The sequence below is a fragment of the Lathamus discolor genome, chromosome 3, assembly GCF_037157495.1.
Source record: "Lathamus discolor isolate bLatDis1 chromosome 3, bLatDis1.hap1, whole genome shotgun sequence".
In the NCBI taxonomy this organism is placed as follows: Eukaryota; Metazoa; Chordata; class Aves; order Psittaciformes; family Psittacidae; genus Lathamus; species Lathamus discolor.
The window spans coordinates 147,265,372-147,285,829 of NC_088886.1; the positions used below are offsets into that span (position 1 = coordinate 147,265,372).

Consider the following 20,458-nt stretch of genomic DNA (forward strand, 5'->3'; position numbering starts at 1 on the left):
GGAACGTTACAACAAATCTGAGCACTGAGACTCATTCCAACTGCTGCATCGTAATGACATGGAACAACCTGGGAAGGACAAATGCAGATACAACTACAGGCCCAAACACCCTCCTAATCAAGCAGCAATAAATAGGAATCACCTCAAGCAGCCCGTATTTTCCCTGTGCCCTTCCTTCATAAACACCCTCCCCGTGGCAACAGGGAATGAGGCCACACTGGTTTTTGGCTAAGACTCCTGCATCTCTTGGACATTGTAGCTTTACCCCTCCAAACCAGGTAGTATTTGCCTATGTGAAGTGGTAAAATGGCAAGCGTTTAAATGTAGCTTCTAAGAAAGGATGACTAAAACCTACTCAAACAGTTCCCTCTACATTACCCTGTTTACTGCTACAAAATTGCCTCCGTTTCTGCTACTATATGCTGTATCTTTAAGTTACTCATTTTTTGTGCCAGAGCCCATAGCCAAAACAAACTGAAGAGAATATTACAATGAGGAAATAAAAAAAGCCAGGAAGAGTTTGGGTGTTCATGTTATTTGCAGCTAATAACAACAGTGACAGTGCAAAAAATGACAAATTGAACGAATTGAAAGTAAAATCTAAACCTTCCCTTATTTTTCTTCAAAAGAGTAAACAGACTACACACTTACTACCTTTGCTTGTGGCAACTGCTTCAGAATCAAGAATTCCAAGAATCCCCTGGCCTCTGATATACAACCCCTTTTATTTAACTTCATCTAATTGAAGACATGTGTAGTGGTGCCACACAAAATTGAATTCAAGCTTGGAAATGTCAATAAAAAGTGTCTGTAAGTAACAATACTGGTGTAAACCTGGCAGGGAAGCGAGCATCAACATCTACATAGCCATACGGAATGAAGAATATAATGGCAGTCTGCTGCCTGAGTTGACGAGGTGATAAAAGCCCTTTTCCTATAAAGTCTAATGAGCTCTATTACTCTTCAGCTTTCAGGAATGTAAAGGCCAGTGGACTCGGCAGAGAAAAGCAACAAACTCTCCACACATGGATTCAGTCAAGCTGCGACATATCACATTACTGGTGTAATTACTATAACCTGACAATTTCATTACAGTCACACAGTACTTAACTCTTTAAGACTAACAAGAAAGAAAGTGCTAGAAATCCATAGCAGTTTGCTTGCTTGAAATGAAGCAACAGCATCTCCCCTAAACTTTTAACTCAGACTGCAGTCAGATTCAAGTTTAGGAAGCTATACAGTTAATATGTTCTTTTCTTTCACAGAAATAAACCAAGGACAGAAAAGACAGCACTTTCTGCTCCTGGCTCTTAACAGAGTGACATGAAATTCAGCGGTAGCTTATTATCCAGCTGATTATCCAGCCAAAGAGTTCTGAAACTCCTTTGAAAACACTTTGAAAACAGTTAGTGATGATATAAGCACTGTGCTACTCATCTATACCACCTACATCATAATGGTTTGCTGTCCCCAGGGAGTGGAAAGGAAAGAACACAATCATTTCAAAACCTGCATCTAAAATGGATACATACCTCCAGAGGAGAATCACAGAGGAATCGTGTGAACTGCATCGAGGTAGATTCGTCACAAATATGTGCCCAGAAAGACAGTCCAAATATGCAAAGCAGAAAAGGAAGAAAAACATTAGCAGCACATGAGGATACAGTAACAGTCAAACACACTCTTTCAAAACCATCTATTTGAAGAACGCCATCAGATTTTAAGAGGTAAAATAAATTTTAAGTCCCACATTCTATTTTATTTAGAAGTACAAATAGATACAACAATCAACTATCCAAAGTACTTTAAAAATGTGAAGTGAATTATCACCTTATAATACAGGTCTGTTTCTGGTGTCTTCATTTTAAATTACCCATTACCCTTCTCTCCCTGCCTGCAATATAGAGCCTTTTCCCACCATCCCCTTGGTACCTGCCCCATCACTAAAGCAAGGGGAGTAGGGCCTTCATCTCCTTTAATATATATTTATTAAGTCTATTTACATCCAGAATCATAAGCAAGCCCACTTTAAGTCTAAAGAGGAAGAAGAAGAAAAGGAAACAAAAGGGAAAGAAAGATAAATCAACTTCCTGAAAGTGCAAGCATTTTCAAACCTGCATTCTTTACTGAATACAAAGTGATGTGCTGCTGACAGGCAACCCAAAAAGCAAAGGTTTAATGAGTTGGAGCTTGTTCAAGATCCTAACAGTAATAAAACTTAATAGGTATTTATTTACCATCATTTACTTATTTGATACAAATACTTCCTTATTGGTGGATTCCACATTAAACATGTTCTAAAATTCTGGTATGCGTTTAACCCCAAAACATCCCTTTGTTAAAAAGCTAATGTGTGTTACATAGATTAATCCTCCCTCCTCTAAGGGCTGGATGACTTAATACACCTGCATTATGCAAACTGCAAAGTAATAGCAAATAGGAACTTTGAATTAAAAGTTTGATAAACAGAATATGACCCCTATAAAAACACGACTGTTGTCAAGAACTCTATGAATTTCTTCAATTAATTAAATAAGATTATTTAAAGATGAATACCACAAATGGGGAGATTACTCGCCAGTCATCGTGTTTTTTCCCAGAGAAGGGGAGGAAAGAAAGCAACAGTAAGTGCAAACAAAGCAAGCTGCTGACTTTGAACAGAGTTTCATACACAGCCTAAGTAACTAAAACTTCCCCTTTTCTTCAGAAAGTGCTATAAAACAGGTCTCAGCAATAAAACCACAGCCTCTGGTAGATTAGATATATATCGATCTGCAAAGATTAACTGGACCATTCTCATTGTAGCTCGAAGTGAACACAACCTGAACCTCATCTAAGACTGTGTCTCTAAGGCAGTGCATCTGTTGACGCTAAAATAATCAAGGCTTTGTAAAAGCCTTACTTACAGAATCACAGAATAGTTAGAGTTGGAAAGGACCTTGAGATCATCTACTTCAGATCTTTCCCCCCTCAAACATATAGCAGTAGCTGAGCTACAGACGAACGGTAAACTTTTGAACACAGACTTTATGAAAGAAAACTTCATTTCTATAAGGTGAAGACAGGAGATTGTGCATTTCCTATAATGAACCATTTCAGACCTAGTCACCACCCCTCTAAGTAACTCAGCTTAGAAAACTGAATGATGTATCTTAATTCAATTCTAGGCGGGGTTGATTTGGTGGGTAGGAAGAGAGAAAAACAGAGGGAATAAAGGTAACAAAGAGAAATAAAAAGTAATTCAGAATTTGAATTGTTCCATTCCATTAAATAAAGAACAGAGTTACAAATTCCTACACTGTGGCTGCATCAGTCCTTACAGCCAGTGAGTTTAGAACATGCAGGCTTCAGAAATAATAAACCATGTGTTATTAATTTTCATCTCAGAAGACCCCCAATAGTTCTTAATCTGTAACTTTAGCTTTATAGTGCGAGTTAAAGCCTCTGGGTGAGAAAACGGAGCCAACGGCACTGTTCAAATAGTTTATCAGTTCTCCAGGCCCTGCTGAACAATCCCTTGGCTTCGAGGGCAAAGGGGGACTCCAAGCGTAGCTCAAGCATGACTTCTGCTTGCTGGGGAGTACATACTGTTGCAGCTACCTATACTGCTGGCTAGAAAACAAAGTCTTAACTGTGCTTGAATTTGTATCACAATCTGATGGGGAAAAAACACCATTGCAGGTCTTGTTACTTTTACCTGTTGAAACTCGCTAAAGTTCTCAGGTTAGACAATCTCCTTAAGTCATAGTAAGCTTCAAAAGACTCAATCTTCTCTAGAAATCTATTAAGAAACAGTTACCCAAAACCCCAACAATCTTTTGTTCTGTGTTTGTTGTTTGTTTTTTTCTGTTAAGGCAGAATTTAATTGACATAAAGCGGGGGAATTTAATGAGCTTAGATCAGTTGACCTCTGCCCTTACCTTCTCAACACTTATTCTCCCTTCCAAAATAATAGATTCACAGACTGGTTTGCATTGGAACAGACCTTAAAGCTCCTCCTGTTCCAATCCCCTACCATAAGCAGGGACACCTTCCACTAGACCAAACTCAAAGCCCTTTCTTCCTAAGCCAGGGACCTATGGAATCTATACACGTATTTAAACTGAAGTAAACATAAGATTCAGTTTCTAAATTAACAAACTCATTTAATACTGCAAGCTTATTGTGAACACAATTCAAAAAGGATTCAATAAACCATGAGAGAAACACAGTCAAAAGCTGGTGCTGCATGTAAAATAACTCAATCCGTTACACAAGCACAATCAGAATTCCTTTCACAAAGCCATGCTTTTCCAATTTTAATTTCAAACTGAATTACATAAAATTTAGTCTTTCAAAAACTGTACAATATATATGAAATCCACAACATTTTTACTTTGGTGCAAACTAATTGCAACTGCCAGAAAGAACTAACAGAACAACAGGAAATAAGCTTAACTAGAATTAATAAAACTAAGGGATGAAAGCATCACTGAGAAGTAAATCAAGGCAGAAGGGGCAGGAAAAATAAAAGGAAGATTTGGTTCAACTCAAAAGTACTTGCACAAGTAAAAGCACATGCACAGCTTTAAAAAGCTGTAATTAAACTAGGGCGTTAATACCTGCTGCCTTTTGCAAGTGAGGGAAGATGTTCAGGTGCTTTGGATGCTAAACTGGAACAGTTTCATCTGGTAGCTCAAGAACTTTCTAAAGGCAAGAGTTACTGATGTCACACATCATAGCCTGCTCAGGAAAAACAGCTTTGAGCTGTCATAGAATTCCAGACTGGTTTGGGTTGAAGGGACCTTAAAGCCCTTCCAGCTCCAACCCCCTGCCACAGGCAGGGACCCCTTCCACTGGAGCAGCTTGCTCCAAGCCCGTGTCCAACCTGGCCTTGAAAACTGCCAGGGATGGGGCAGCCACAGCTGCTCTGGGCACCCTGTGCCAGCGCCTCACTACTCTCACAGGGAAGAATTTCTGCCTAAGGTCTAGAGATAGACTTATTCTGGAACTGTCTCTGTTCAGCATTTTCAACAGTGACTTACAACAATAAGGAATGCTAACAAAATACGGTTTCAGAGATAGCCACAGACCTGAAGGTGAAGAAAGAGCCTTTAAAACATAGCACATAAGGAAAGAGATGACTTAAAGTTCAAATGCATGTCTCAAATGCAGTTTTCAGTACAAGAATTGGACTAACAAAATAGAACTAACTGCTGATGGGACAGAACGTACATTTCAGAGCTATGACTTCAATTCCCTCCTGGAGTGACAAAAGTCCCCAGGGCTTTGTCTGCTCACAAGAAAATTATCTACAAAATAATGAAGATTTGTTAGTCTCAGTGTAAAGACTTTTTAATTTCACACGGATATATGGAAAACTGAGTGTCAAAACCAGAGAAACAATGCAAACTGATGCAGTAAGCATCTGCATTGAAATGACATGACTGTGAACAAGCCACTTAATTGCTTGGATGAGCAATTTCTTTGGCTTTTTAGGCATTTCAAGCCTATAATCTGTGAATGTGCAGCACTACAGTTCACAAGGGTCTCGCAAGTAAATAGGAGGAATCAGGTTGATAAAGGAATACTTTAAGTCAGCATCATCAGGGATCTGCAACATGGGCTCACTGCAGCAGTGACCACGAAGAGTCAATCATCAGCTTACTGCTGCCATCACCCAGAATGATAAAAGTACTCATTAAAGAGCATTATAAAAGTATATGGCTGCCAAGGCAAGCGACAGCAGGCTAAAAATAACCTCGAACCTAAGGAGTTTTTAAGCATTCTCTCACTAGAATGCTACAAAAGAAAGAGGAAAATAGCTTAGAGAGACCTAAAAGTGTGCAACTGGCTGCTGCTTCCAGCTTTCAAATGGATCCAAATGTGCTCCTTGGCATGTCCCACACTACTCACTCAGTTCTCTATAGTAGTTCAAGTGGATTTCTGGGAGGCAAATCCAAAAAACACTGGGAATGTAAAAACAAACCCCACTACACCTATTTCAGTAATTCTTTGCACCTTCTCAAACAGTGTCTCTTTTGTGTGTTGTGAAACTCTTTACTTCCAAGACAAATATTTAGTTAAGCACAAAGCAAAGAGTGTCCAGTCAGCTTTGTAGAGGGAAGGGAGACACATTCTATTTTCCTTCAAGTTTGTCATTATAAAACACTCATGAAATGTGAAATAAAACGTTTGCTTCAGGAGGTCTAAACAGCAATAAACTGTTCAACTCTTGCTCTTTCTGGAAACTACTGTAGAATTTTTATGATCTTTTATGGAAATGTTTTCTAACTTGTGTGACTGCTACATAACTTGCTTCAGCTACACTTGAGCCATGCTTCTTAAAAAAAAAGACTACTGTAAAAAGCCTCAAAATCACATTAATGGACAAGGTGTTATCGCATTGCTGCCCCCAGAGCAACCATTAAGCTCACCAGGAAAGAGGCAGGAAGACAAAAGTGCTTCATTTCAAATTTTTACAGGACAATGTTATGTATAAAAGTCCATTTGGTATGACAGGCACTAGGGGTTTTCTTTAGTGCAATCACTGAATATAGCTAAAGAACTAACCTAGCTGAGAGCTTTTAGATAACAGAATCCTAGAATAGTTTGGGTTGGAAGTTCACTTGAAGCCCATCCAGTCCCAACCCTCTGCCACAGACAGGAACACCTTCCACTACAGCAGGTTGCTCCAAGCCTCATCCAACCTGGCCTTGAACACTGCCAGGGATGGAGGAGCCACAGCTTCTTTGGGCACCCTGTGCCAGTGCCTCAGCACCCTCATATTAAAGATTTTTTTCCTAATATTGAATCTAAATCTTCCCTCTGTCAGTTTAAAACCATTATAGTAACTTAGAATATAAACTTATTTGACAGATACCAGATATCATTCCACCTCACCAAACTCTCTACTCACCAATGAGAATGGTACTCAAGATTGCAATGATGCTTCCATAAAAAAAGACAAGTTTCATCACCACAGGGGTGACTTTGGGACTTACTTAGAAAAACTTTATTCCACTGTGGAATTTTTACCTTGCTTTTTATTAGAACAAACAGAAAACACTGCCTTTATCAGGAATTGGCATTGCATCATTGAAATCCATTGCAGGACTCTCTGCAGCAAAATGTCAAACTGAATTCTTTTTAATGAACAATCACTATCATTAGTGCTGCCGCAACATCCATCACAGATGCAGAAGAAGAGGAGCAGGAAGAAGCAAGGAAGAAGAGCCAAAATTCAGGAAAAGCCACTGTCAAAGGACACTGAAACACCACTTGTCACTGATCTCAAAGTGGCACTTGAGAGCACCCAGCAGTCCAAAGTCACCTTTGGTGTCAAATATTCCATGGATTCCCTGTCCTGGAAATCATCTATTCCTCCTTCTCCCACAAAGATCTTGATGAAAGATGGATATAGATTACATAGGTGCAGAAGAGGGCTTGCTTTCACATTGAACTCATTGAACTTCGTGGTTCACACACCTTTTGTTAATGTTGTGAATTGGTTTATAACTTTCCACATTAGTTCTATCACCATATAATCACCAATATTCTAAATCTATTCCTAAAATTGCCTCAATATAATAAGGACAATATTAAACTAGTCTAGCTAATATAGGCTAACAATATATTGTAATGCCAACAATCTAAGAATATATTCCAAAAAGAAGCTGTTAATATGTGCCCATAACAATTTTTGGCGAATTCTCAATTTAAATGTAGACAGCTTTCTTAACATGAAGTGTTCAGCCAAATATAGAATATTTTTCCTAAGCTAGAAACTTTTCAGACACAAAAGCATGCAGGGCTCTCCCCGAAAAGGAGGTTCATCCCCCATACACAGATTAGTTTGCACAGATTAAAAGCTATATTTGATTTTTAGATGCAAAACAAATTCCTGGATGTTTGCCACTTTAAAGCCCAACGCAGACCTGTGACTCCCCTGATAAAAAGCACTGTGCATAGGACAGGATTTTATTCTATCTTTACTTAAAAATCTACTTGGCTCCATAATGTCTGTATGATACAGTAAAGCCTAAAAAAGAGAAAGAAGAAAAAGTCTGAGGTCTTTCAAATAGCATTTTCCACCCTTCACCTCAATAACTTGGATCAGTTTTACCCTCTTTGGTACCTTCTCTTCTTAAAAGTGATTCAGATAATTCTCCTCCCACACAGTATGAAAAGGAAAAAAGGCTCCTAAACTACCTCAAAATACATTTTGTGTAAAGTATTCTTTAGTTTACTTCCTGCAGGGATCAAATACAAAATGCTTTGATTGAAGTGACAAAGCTTTAGTGACCAAAAGATCTTCTGAACCAGACAGTCATGTGAACACACAACAGAATTTACTAGCGCTAAAGAGGGACCTAAATCAAAACCCATCAGCATCAGACTGAGCCTGTACATTTACTGGATGCTTCAGAGAAGGTCTTGCGTCTCCTCTGGAATATTATACTAAGCCTGCACAAACTGCCTTGATCTTCTCTCTCTGGAAAGTAGGGAATTGTCTACGGCAAGTAACAAGGGAAAAGAGGAGGATAAAAATCCATTAAACTATTAGAAGTAAATAAAATCTATCTCCTTACTATTCAACAGCAATTCCCACTATAGACTTCACACCTTAACATAGTGGAAACCTGAATTGTCCTTAATACATCTTTATAAGTTTTCCTCCCCTATTCCATGGGTGATTAAACCCAAGTCTACACCAAACCACACACTCTGACCCAAACAGAGCTTAGCTAAACTGGGAGCTAACTGGTGTTCAGAACTGAACTGCAAGCAGCCATCATGATTCTGCCCTTGATTCACCACAATGTAATGACTGTATTAAAAAAAAAAATCCATAATTCTAAACCAAGAATAAGTATATAAAGTTCTTATCAGCCACTCTGCAGCAACCAGATACTCAGAGCAAAAGCATAGGGGCATATATGCTGTATCTAAGCATTAGAGCTGAAAAACATCCATCATAGCAGACAAATCAAGTCCCTAAATCAGCCTGGTACAAATCTAGTAAATAGCTCAATCTTTGTTGGCATGTTTTCAATTTTTACATTATTATAATTAATCCAACTTCTATCAGCAATTATAAAAAGAACACATACTACTTCTTCTAGTTACAAGTCCTAGTATTTCACAAAACAAAGGGAAACAAATGTTATGGCTTTCCACAGTGGCATTACAGAGAGCTCACAAAAAAGCTCTCCTTACACTGTTCTGAACTAAAGCCAAAACTGATTATGGGGTTTTCTTATTCTACCTGGAAACCAGCCACAGTTTGCTGGGCATCACTTCTGCAGGTATTGCTCACAAGAACACTAAAGTCTGAGTAGATAGTTAAGCAATACTGAAGTTGGACTTCTGTGGTAAATAGAAGCGACAGATCTGAGGTAGCAGCTTTAGTAATTCTACTGATGAAAGTGTTGTGCAACCTGCCAGGAAAATAGAGAATTGCTGCTTCTTTAGAACCCTACAAGTACTTCTATTAGTATTATTGAATTAGGATTAGCATCCTGTAAGCACCACTTAAAAAACAGGCGTTACTCATACGCAATGTGCTCTCACTGAATCTCAGACAAGCAGCTGGTGGGAACGTTTTTGCAGTGTTTCTACTGCCCAGGTGAGTTCTAATTGGGAAGTGGGCTTTGCTTAACAATGACATGTGAACGAAGCTCAAGATTTTTAAAACCTTCACCTGTTTAATTAAGCAAGACCACGAAAAAAATACGGAGAAATATGGAAAAGGTACCCAACAGCTTTAAAGCAGAAGATGCTCTTGCTATCAAAAAAGCACTTCCATATTATTACCCCTTTTCCAGTGAAAGTCTCAGTCCCAGACCTCTTTACAACCATATACAAGCTCCATTTAACTCATTAACATCAGGTTTTGAGTTATGATAGTACATAACCCTTCCCTTTTCAGCTCAGCTTCCCCTGGGCTAGAGTCTTGCAACAGAACCTTGCTAAAAACCACCAACGCTTTCCCCTCCAGACAGAAACTCCAATATCTTAACATTTAGAATCACTCTTTAAGAAACACTATTTCCCATCATTTAACTGTGCATTCAAAACCATGTTTTCATAAAGGTGCATGCAGTGAACTGTACCTCGTTCTCACCACACTCAGAAGGTGTATCCTTGTGTATAGCCATCTGATACTTGGCAAATAAAGTGGCTGACTGGTTGAAGGATGATTTGAACTGGGGGTCCTCAAAGGAGACAGGTACTAACCTCACCTTCAGAGCAAGGAAAATACAAGCAGACTGGTTTGAGTGCATATCATCAGATAACATGCTTCTGAAGGTAAGGCTAGTGAAAGATCTCCTCCTAGCCACTTCAAAGCCTCCAAAATCAGTTTTCTTCTTTAAACATCATAACCTTCTACAGGGGAAAGTCTGACAACTAAAACTAAGCTTAAACTGACTGTTGATACCTTCAAGGATAAAAATTGTACAACACTCCAAAGAAGCAATTTATATAACCTACTTTTTGTTTTGACTAAATATCTAACAACCCAACCACACATTATATTTTCACTGCACAGTCTCAAGGACTTTTAAGATGTGTTATTTTTAATGGCATATAACTCATTGCCCTGTTTTAACGAGTACCTATTCTTCCTACATATAGCATGTCTCCAAACTCATGTCTAGTTTTTTTTCTTACAGTGTTCTTATAGTAGAGAAGTAGTGTGCCTGACACGTAACTATTATGCTCTGCCTCGGCACTGCAAGAAGAAAACAATGTGTGATTTAGATAGAGTGCACAGATTACATGTTGGAGGGCTTAAATTGAAAGTTAATTTATACAGCTTCTGTGACTTTACACCAACAATTTATATAAGTGCTCATTTGTTAGCCCTGATTATCCTTATGGAATGATTACAAACCAAAGCCAGTGAGACCAGTTATTAAGCTAAATGTCCAGCTGGTTTTAGTTCTTATGAGAGTTGTATTTTTAAGGCCCACAACACCTACCTCCAAAAGCCTCATCCTCTCTACCTCTTACCCAGCAGCATCCATGCAACTTCCTTAACTTCCCTGTCTGCAACTAAAATCAAGTATCTGTGGCACTCACAAAAAAGGCATCAAAAGAATTTGCACTTTCAGGATGTTGATTTTCTTTGATACAGTATTTTACACACTCCTGAATATACAATGGATATAAAATCCACATTTGTTTCTACTAGAAACAAGGCACACGAAATAGAGGGGAAGCTGAGCTCTGCTTAAAATGCATTTGGCCTTCTGACCTGATTTATAGTTGGTTTATCAGGTGGGTCCTTGTGAACAACCATCTGGTAACGTTTATAGACCTGGTAAGACTCCTGAAATGTGGCTTTGAACTGTGAACTTGGTGGAGATGATCTCACCACCCTCACCTTCAGAAGAAGTTAAACACATTCATTATTACAATGTCATACAATAACTATGTACATACAGAAACATCACAACAGAGAGAAGTTTTGACCTGCACAAGAACCTTCACAATTTAATGCATATTAACAAATAGCCTTTGAATTTTCAGCTCTGTTTAGGCCACTGAAGGCTTTAATATTTACACTGAGTAACATACAAAGTTTACGAAGCACAAATTGAAGAGAACTAAAATGCCTATAGAAGAACTACACAAATAGTTTGCAGGAAATAATACCAAGAAGTACTATGCAGATTGACATTGTAGAGAGATTTTCTTGTAGTTTCACACTACACTGAAAAATACCCGAAGGACCCGTGTAGTTGGAAGACTCCCGTGCTCTTAGTCTAAAGACTCTGGTTTTGGAGCAATAATCCCAAGGGGATTCCTTGGCATTTTTCAAATTGAAAGAGGAAGATGAAACAATGTTTCCATATTTAATTATAAGTTAACTGTAATAGGAAGTGATCATCTTCCCCACCATCACCTTTACACACATAAAAGACATTTATGGCATCTATACATTAAAAATTGTTCTTCAGTAAAAATGATTGCTCCCTAACCAAAAGAATGCCCTTACCTGAACAGTGCCTTTCTTTTCAAGCATATTTAAGGACATGGTCATTTAAAAAAAACCCACATAATTTTCAGTATAGTTCTATTTTCACAAAAAGCTTTGGTTCTGATCTAGGTAACAAACAAATCACACCTGACAGCAAAGTAAGCAGCAAAGAGAATCACACTGCTGGAGCCATGCTCCTTTTAAATGCTACCTGCATCTTCTAAATGCAGATGTTCGGATAAAGCCATCATATGTCTGTTACTATACAACTCATCAGCAAAGCTGAAGGAGTTAGCAAGGTGGATCAATTCCATGGCTTCTTGTCAGTTATTTTCCAATACCATCACTGAGAACCAGTAACTACAGGAAAATACTTATATTCAGATGGTTTTACAGCTTTCAGGGCAAAAAAAGAAATGGTTTTATGATTAACAAAAGTTAAGAAGTCCAAGTCTTCCAGCTTACTGTCTCTATATTCCTAATAGATTTACTGGCAACCAGTAGAGTTAGCAAAGTTTTTCTACCATCACTTTTACAGCTTCCAAAGACATCAACACATACCAATGGCAGTTACAAAGAGCAGCTGTCTTCCTATCTGTTTAATTTTATGAACAGTTACTGCTTTCTTGTCAAGACTCATTAGCATAGATAGCTTAAGCATTTATACACTGCAGAACTAAATATTGAATCTCTCATCATTCAACACTCGGTTAACTCAAAGTCTTTCATTTTCAAGTCACACTGTATGAAAGCAATCTGCAAGTTATTTTGGTAACTGTACAGGGCTCTGTCACAACTGACTGCAAGTGCAAGAGTACCCTCTTGTGGTTACACAGAGCTCAGCTGCAATATACATATAATATACATATTTATATATATAAAATGCAGTACCATATATACTTCCAGACTTAAATTATTCTCATTCCATACAGTCACAGATTCTAAACACCTAAGCATTTTAAAACCTCCTTAACTAGACTTTTCCTTACTCCACCTCCAACACCAGTGAATAAGATATTACCTCTAATTTGTGTTGTGCATCATCAGGTAAAGAGACAAAAACAAAGTCTTCAATGCTTTTAGGCTGGTTTGTTTTAGATTTAGAGTTTTGCAAGAGGAAAACTTGATCTGCTGCTTGAAGTTGAGATCCTTCCACTGTACACGTCTGGTTCTGAAGGAGTTTCTGCAGTTTTCTTTCTTTACGTATGTCCTTTGCCTTTCGGCACGGGGGCTTGCTCAGGTCAGCCCCTTTCCCTAGAGGGCACAGGCAAAGAATTAAACATCATGTTTTGCAACAAACAAGTAGTTCTTATACAGTCACTGACAAGAAATGGTTAAAATCACCAATAACTGCAGACTGTGGTCTGAACACAACATGGTATTTCACATTTACAACTGCAACCACGCTCAGTGCCAAGCTCGGTTGCAATGATTCTTTCCTAAAGCTGTTTTAATGCAGCAATTTACCATGGAAACACCTCGACCACGATTCCACCCCAGAGCCAAGGATATATTTAACAACTAAAATGAAAGACTTCCTGCTAAGTCTGTCCTTAAATCAATTTGCCACATTCCCCTCTCAGAAACAAAGAAAAGCTCCTATTTAATGAACAGTACAATGGTGTACTGCATCCAAACACCTATAGGACAAGCCTGAAATACTGAAGAGAAAATACACAATCACAAAACCTCACAGCCGAATTCACAGAGAATAGTTCTGCCACCTCCAGAACCCAGGTGGCTCCACAACTCTCCTGTAAAAGACACACACACACACACACACACACACACACAAAAGCATTTCTATTTTGTCACCTGGAATCCTTATTCAGCATACAGAAATGCTGCCAACACCAGTGCCATTATCACAGAATCATTAAATGGTTTGGGTTGGAAAGAACCTTACAATTATCTAGTTCCAACCCCCTGCCAGTGCTACTAATGTCACGTAAAAGCTATATAAGCTTCCATCTTTGCTTAAAAATATATTCAGATTGTCTACTTTTACTAATCAATCCACTTTTATCAACCTACCTCCGTCTTTAACAATCCATAACGCTCTATTTGTGAAATGTTATTTCCTTAGAACAGAAGTCAAAGCTAGACACCTAAATGGATCACCATGGAAAACAGTACATAGCACGACAAGAACTTAGCTTTTAAAGCATAATGAATCCAAACACATACACAAATAGAAAGTCAAGTGGTTTATATTCCTCAGCAAAGAGGCTGAATTAATTTTATACTTATAGTACAAATATAAGATAAAAAGCCAAGATAGGAGAATGCCAGGACTAGAAAAATTCACATAGAATCTTCTTCAATAAATAATAAATGAATGATGGCTAGTCCTATGCTACCCATTATAAGCACTGAAAGGAAATTACCAAACAAATAATCTACTTACAAGTACTTTCAAGGCCAGGTTATACAGGGCTTGGAGCAAACTGCTCTAGCAGAAGGGGTTCTAACCCCCCCGTGGCAGGGGGTTAGAACTGGATGAGCTTCAACCTCCCTTCCAACACAAACCAGTCTGGGATTCTGTGAAGTACCAATTTCCCCAAACAGCATAATTTCAAATCAATACTGATTGTAAATCATAGAATCATAGAATGGTTAGGGTTGGAAAGGACCTCAAGATCATCCAGTTCCAACCCCCCTGCCATGGGCAGGGACACCTCACACTAAACCATCCAACACAAGGCTTCATCCAACCTGGCCTTGAACACTGCCAGGGATGGAGCACTCACAACCTCCCTGGGCAACCCATTCCAGTGTCTCACCACCCTAACAGGAAAGAATTTCCTCCTTATATCCAATCTAAACTTCCCCTGTTTAAGTTTTAACCCATTACCCCTTGTCCTGTCACTACAGTCCCTGACAAAGATCCATCAATTCAAATTTGAAAAACTTACAAAAAGCAAGAAACATCTTTCCTAACATTCTCATTTCTACCTAAAACTTGGACATCGCTGCACAAAGGGATTTGCTACTCCATGTTGTAACTGACACCCCACCTCACTCCAGAAACTGCGTAAGAGCTGTATGAATCTGCTGCACTGCTGCAAACAGTGGTGGAAGGACTACTCAATTTTCCAGGAATATCTGTCTCAGCTTAGCAGCTGCTGTTGCAAGTTCCGTATAAAGGGAAAGCTGCACTCAAAACTGCATCAGCAGGCAGCTAGTGTAATAAAAAGTAACTCTAATTCTGCATTTCTTATTACTTTTTAGGGCAGTAGGAGATGAGTTGGAGGCCAAAAAAAAAGCCATATATTAGAAGTCTCATGTGAGTGTAAAAAACTTACGCTCATACAGGGAAATAGTGCCATACATCTAGTACAAGACCAAAACTGTAACAAACATGATGACAAAGTGCTGGAGAAGTCTTTAGCCATTAGCTTTCTCCTGAAAGCCATGTACTGGCAAAAGACACTGGCAGCTTTTGAAAGACTTACCTTGTCATATGTGAAAGTACCCTGAACAGTGAGGTGCTTTCATGTGAAGCATTAGGAGGAAACACACTTCCAACTCCTAGTATTTATAAGAAGAAGAATACAAACCCAGACTTAACTACGGCTTATCCCACTTGACTCTTGAACACCTGGAAATTACATGGAAACTGTTTTTTTCCCAGCACTCCTATGAAAGCATAGCTAGATCTTCCTTTCCTTCTCCTCCTTCTTACCAGTAACTTTAGTGTGAGGTGTCCCTGTCCATGGCAGGGGGGTTGGAACTAGATGATCTTGAGGTCCTTTCCAACCCTAACTATTCTATGATTCTATGATTCTACAAACTTACGAGCTAAAACTGACATCTTTCTTGTCCTCAATCCACTTCAAACCTTCCCACGGACAATAAGAACACTGCTATCCTTCTGCAGACTGGGAACGGTGAGTGCACTGGTACTGTGAAAGCTCGTTGATGTGATTAGAGTTACTTCACCTGCAAAGAACTGCAGACCTCAGAGCCACTGCCTGAATCTTTCCTTAGCAATAGAGACATCATAGAAAATGGCAAAATACTTTGTATTGGGATAAATCTTTAAGCATCAGTAAGGCTATTAACTATTCTTTCTAATGTGCATACCATATAGAATTTACAGAGCTTGTAAGTGTATTCCTGGGGCAAGCTACTAGCAAGCTCATAATGGCTCACCCAGACAAGTCCCAGTCTGGTTTCTCCATGAGAGCTGAAATGCTGAGAGCATCTCATGGACTTCGAAAATGAGTCAATACCACTTTGGCACTCTTTAGACAACCCCATTATATGATCTAGAGTTCTTACCTCTCAGCTAAGGTTTTGAGTATTTGTTTCATCCATAGAGTTAAAATTATCCACCAGAAAAGGACAAATCCTATGAGGAAATTACAGATCTTATGTGACCTGTCCACAGGCAGACAAGTCAGAGGAAGAGTTTATTTAAAATACTCATGATACAGTTGAAGAATTAGTATTTCATCTGTATCAGGATCTGTTTCATGTCTCTTATAAGCTGAAAGTTAGCAAGAAAAACTTCTTAAAACAATGAATGTGCATGCAGACATAAGCAAACCTTCTTTTCCATATGAAACTGTGCAGAAACAGCCCATTATTCCTATAGGACAATGACCTGTTCTGCTTATAATGGAATAAAAATGCAATTAAACAATCTGATTATGGAACAAGTCTACATTTTCCAAGATGAAAACTAAACATCTTTCTACCTGGAAAATTTTAAACTACATTTGACCTATGACACCACCTACCCTAAAAAAAAAATACTGAAGATTAATTAAATAAGCTTTCTGATACATTTGTTATTCACTTTTATATTTCATTTTAAACCCACAGAAAGGAAGAAGCACAGAGCCTTGGGTGACATGGTCTAGTGTGAGGCGTCTCTGCCCGTGGGACGGGGGGTTGGAACTGGATGATCTTAAGCTCCTTTCAGACCCCAACCATTCTAAGATTCTATGTGTATTTCTCCTCTATTGAAGCAAACCCAGACAGCGCAATGCTTCAAGCTTTCTTTATCTTTGTTTCCAGTGTTTTAAGTTTTACGTAAAGTTATCTGCCACAGAACTGAAGCCCGTTATCTCTCAGCTTTTTCAAACGAAAGGCATGTTCACACAGATTCTTTACCCAAGGCTGCCATCTGCTGTCAATGGCCACTTCGTTTGTTTCCCAAATGAAGTTTACATAAATCAGAGTTTTTCATTAGTTATTTAAAAAACAAGAGGGTTCTGCAAATTTGCATGATAAAGAATGGTTTGTGTTGGAAGGGAGTTTAAAGCTCATCCAGTTCCAGCTCTCTGCCACAAGCAGGACACCTTCCACTAGAGCAGCTTGCTCCAAGCCCCTGTGCACCGTCTGGCCTTGAACCCTGCCAGGGATGGGGCAGCCACAGCTTCTCTGGCACCCTGTGCCAGCGCCTCAGCACCCTCACAGGGAAGAGCTTCTGCCTAAGAGCTCATCTCAGTCTCCCCTCTGGCAGGTTCAAGCCATTCCCCTTCGCCTGTCCCTACAGGCCCTCGTCCAAAGCCCCTCTCCAGGTTCCCTGCAGCCCCTTTAGGCACTGGAGCTGCTCTCAGGTCTCCCCTTCAGGAGCCTTCTCTTCGCCAGGCTGCCCCAGCCCAGCTCTCTCAGCCTGGCTCCAGAGCAGAGCTGCTCCAGCCCCCGCAGCATCTCTGTGGCCTCCTCCGGACAGGCTCCAAAAGCTCCACGTCCCTCTTGTGCTGTTGCCCCAGAGCTGGATTAGGACTGCACGGGGTTCTCCCCAGAGCACAGCAGAGGGGGGGAATCTCCTTCCTCAAGCTGCTGCTCACGCTCTGGAGGTGCAGCCCAGCACATGGGGGTTCTGGGCTCAAGTGCACACTGAAACCGGGTCATGGGGAGCTTCTCATCAGCCAACACCCTCAAGTCTTTCTCCTTATGACTGCTCACATCCTCCAGTGACACTGATTTTCTAAAGTTAGCCAAAATACGAAACAAGGAAAGCTCCTAAACAGATTAAAAAGCTAACCTAGAAAATGTAATTTTTTATAGAGGACCAGAACTATCTCTACTTCTTTGGGCTTTTTAATCAGCAGAAAGCTATCCAATTTTCTTTAACCCTACAAAATAACAACACAACAATATACTCAATGTGTTTTCAATGCCAGTTAGATCTGTGGCAAGTAGGCTATAAGGGCATAAAAAATATAGTCTTAAACAAGTTATTCACAAGGGTGTATTCACAGGGTGTAAACAATACAAACTGTACTAGAAGAAGATGATCTACAGAAATTAAGGAATATAAAAACAACACTAAGATGTTTTTCTTGCTTCTTAAACTGGTTTCCCACTGCTGTACAAGAGGCAAGGTTATGCCTTAGCCTAGCTGAGTAACTAGCACTCCTGCAGCCAAAGCTGTATCCAGCTCTTAGTCTTGGACAGTCACGAATCCAACTCAGGGAGCTGGACTTGATGATCCTTATGGGTCTCTTTCAATTTGAGATGTTCTATGATTCTATGAACCATTCCTCAAGGTGCATAAAGCCTGAGTCACCACATCCTACAGTGGAAAGAAAAAGCTGGATGTACATCTTATTCTGCACACAAAAGTATCCCAAATTGGAAACTGGTCCCAGTGTCTGATGAGCTTCAATCACCTCATAGAAAACTATCAGCTGTAGGTACGTATTCTCAATAAATAAATAAATATAATGAAAATTAATGCAAAGTTCAGGAAAAACTAAGAAAACACGCACCATGCAGCACCTCTCAATTTATACCATAAAATTCCATAAACTGGGAAGAGTATTGGAAATAGAAAGAAATTATTACTGATGTGCTAGGCAAGATTAAACAAAGGACTTCAACAATATGTGAGTCGTGACAGTGCATTCCAATTACTACCTGGCTTAGGTGGTGCATGAACAACCTTAGCCGAATGTGATGGTTCTCCAGGGACTGGTGTCTCTTTATCTGCACGCAGCTGAAGAGAATCCGATTCCACCTTCTGCACAGTCCCCTCTTCTTTCTTTTCTCCTGTGTCCTGATCTTCATTCTCCACCCTCTCAGCGTGATCCACACTCAGGGGAGTCAGTTCAGACTGACTAACATGTGATTCACCTTTGTAGGCAAAATCACAGGCACCCACATCCTCTATATGAGAATCCATAGGCTCTTCTGTAAGTAATTAACAACTGCATGAGTGAATTTCAATCCACATGACCACAGCTCACACTTTGCACCATTAATACTAAACTTTACAACTGTATAGTCAAAACACAGAAAACTTCCTTTACAACCCTGAATTACTACAGAATAGTTTTCTCCACCAAAATGGGTCATTCAACTAATTTCATGCCATAACTTCAAGGAAATAACAACTTAAAGAAAAAAGAACAAAAAAAGCCTCACATACACACAAGAGGCAAACTATAATGATTCAGAACCAAACACAGGTTCCATCACAACTGAAAACAGGTGGCTTTGGTGTTGGACAAATGGGGTGTGACTGTTGAATCACTTGAAAGAAAAACCCTCCTTACCCTGCTTGCTCTTCCTTTTCTCTGTCACAAGCAGGGACCCCTTCCACTGGAGCAGCTTGCTCCAAGCCCCTGTGTCCAACCTGGCCTTGAGCACTGCCAGGGATGGGGCAGCCACAGCTTCTCTGGGCACCCTGTGCCAGCGCCTCAGCACCCTCACAGGGAAGAGCTTCTGCCTAAGAGCTCATCTCAGTCTCCCCTCGGGCAGGTTCAAGCCATTCCCCTTCGCCTGTCCCTACAGGCCCTTGTCCAAAGCCCCTCTCCAGGTTTCCTGCAGCCCCTTTAGGCACTGGAGCTGCTCTCAGGTCTCCCCTTCAGGAGCCTTCTCTTCTACAGGCTGAACCAGCCCAGCTCTCTGGAGCAGAGCTGCTCCAGCCCTCGGATCAAGGCATATTAGCCATTTGATCATTCAAGCAGGTACCTGATCCTCTTTTCAACCATCAGTATCCACTTTCAAACATGAAGAATTTCTTTACCTTCATTCACTACTTTCGAAACATCCCCTTTGGAAAGGAATTTCAGCATTTTCTTCAGAACTTTCTTGTGAGATTTGGAGGTCTGAAAATGCAAAGCCTGGCACCTTAAAAAGAAAAGATTACGATTTCTTTTGGGAAAGATTATTTCAGAAATAATATAGGTTAAGGAACCACTTTAAAAAATTACACTATATATGTATTTTCTATTTCTTAAGTGTCATTATATGAAGTGGTCAAACATTTTTTCACCACTTTTGAGTTAACAACATTATACTGCATAATATCCTATACACATATAATACCTGTACTGCATAATGTCATTCTTCATGCCATGTTTTGTGTGCATATCACAGTAATCACTAAAATATGCCAAGGTGACCTCAAGCAGTGCATAAAAGCTTTCCTAGGAGGCTAATACAATAGATTCTTTCACTTATTCATCTTATAGATACAGCATTGATACCAACTACTCACACAAGGAAAGCATATCTAGAATCATTCATACC

The 20,458-nt window shown here is 39.6% G+C and overlaps 1 protein-coding gene across 3 annotated transcripts in view; it reads right to left on the minus strand.

Moving 5' to 3' along the window:
* The window catches only part of ATE1 (arginyltransferase 1), an 87,511-nt gene that overhangs the window by 63,612 nt on the left and 3,441 nt on the right, over positions 1–20,458 (minus strand). Inside the window, exons 4-8 of one of the 3 annotated variants that reach the window (XM_065672405.1) lie at positions 19,953–20,056; positions 18,842–19,114; positions 12,987–13,219; positions 10,095–10,223; positions 1,533–1,565 (exon numbers count right to left, since the gene is read on the minus strand). In XM_065672405.1, coding sequence (XP_065528477.1) covers positions 1,533–1,565; positions 10,095–10,223; positions 12,987–13,219; positions 18,842–19,114; positions 19,953–20,056 — 772 coding nt within the window. Of the gene's footprint in view, positions 1–1,532; positions 1,566–10,094; positions 10,224–11,239; positions 11,369–12,986; positions 13,220–18,841; positions 19,115–19,952; positions 20,057–20,458 lie in introns of all 3 variants that reach the window. The other 2 variants (XM_065672404.1, XM_065672406.1) reach the window with 2 other exon arrangements.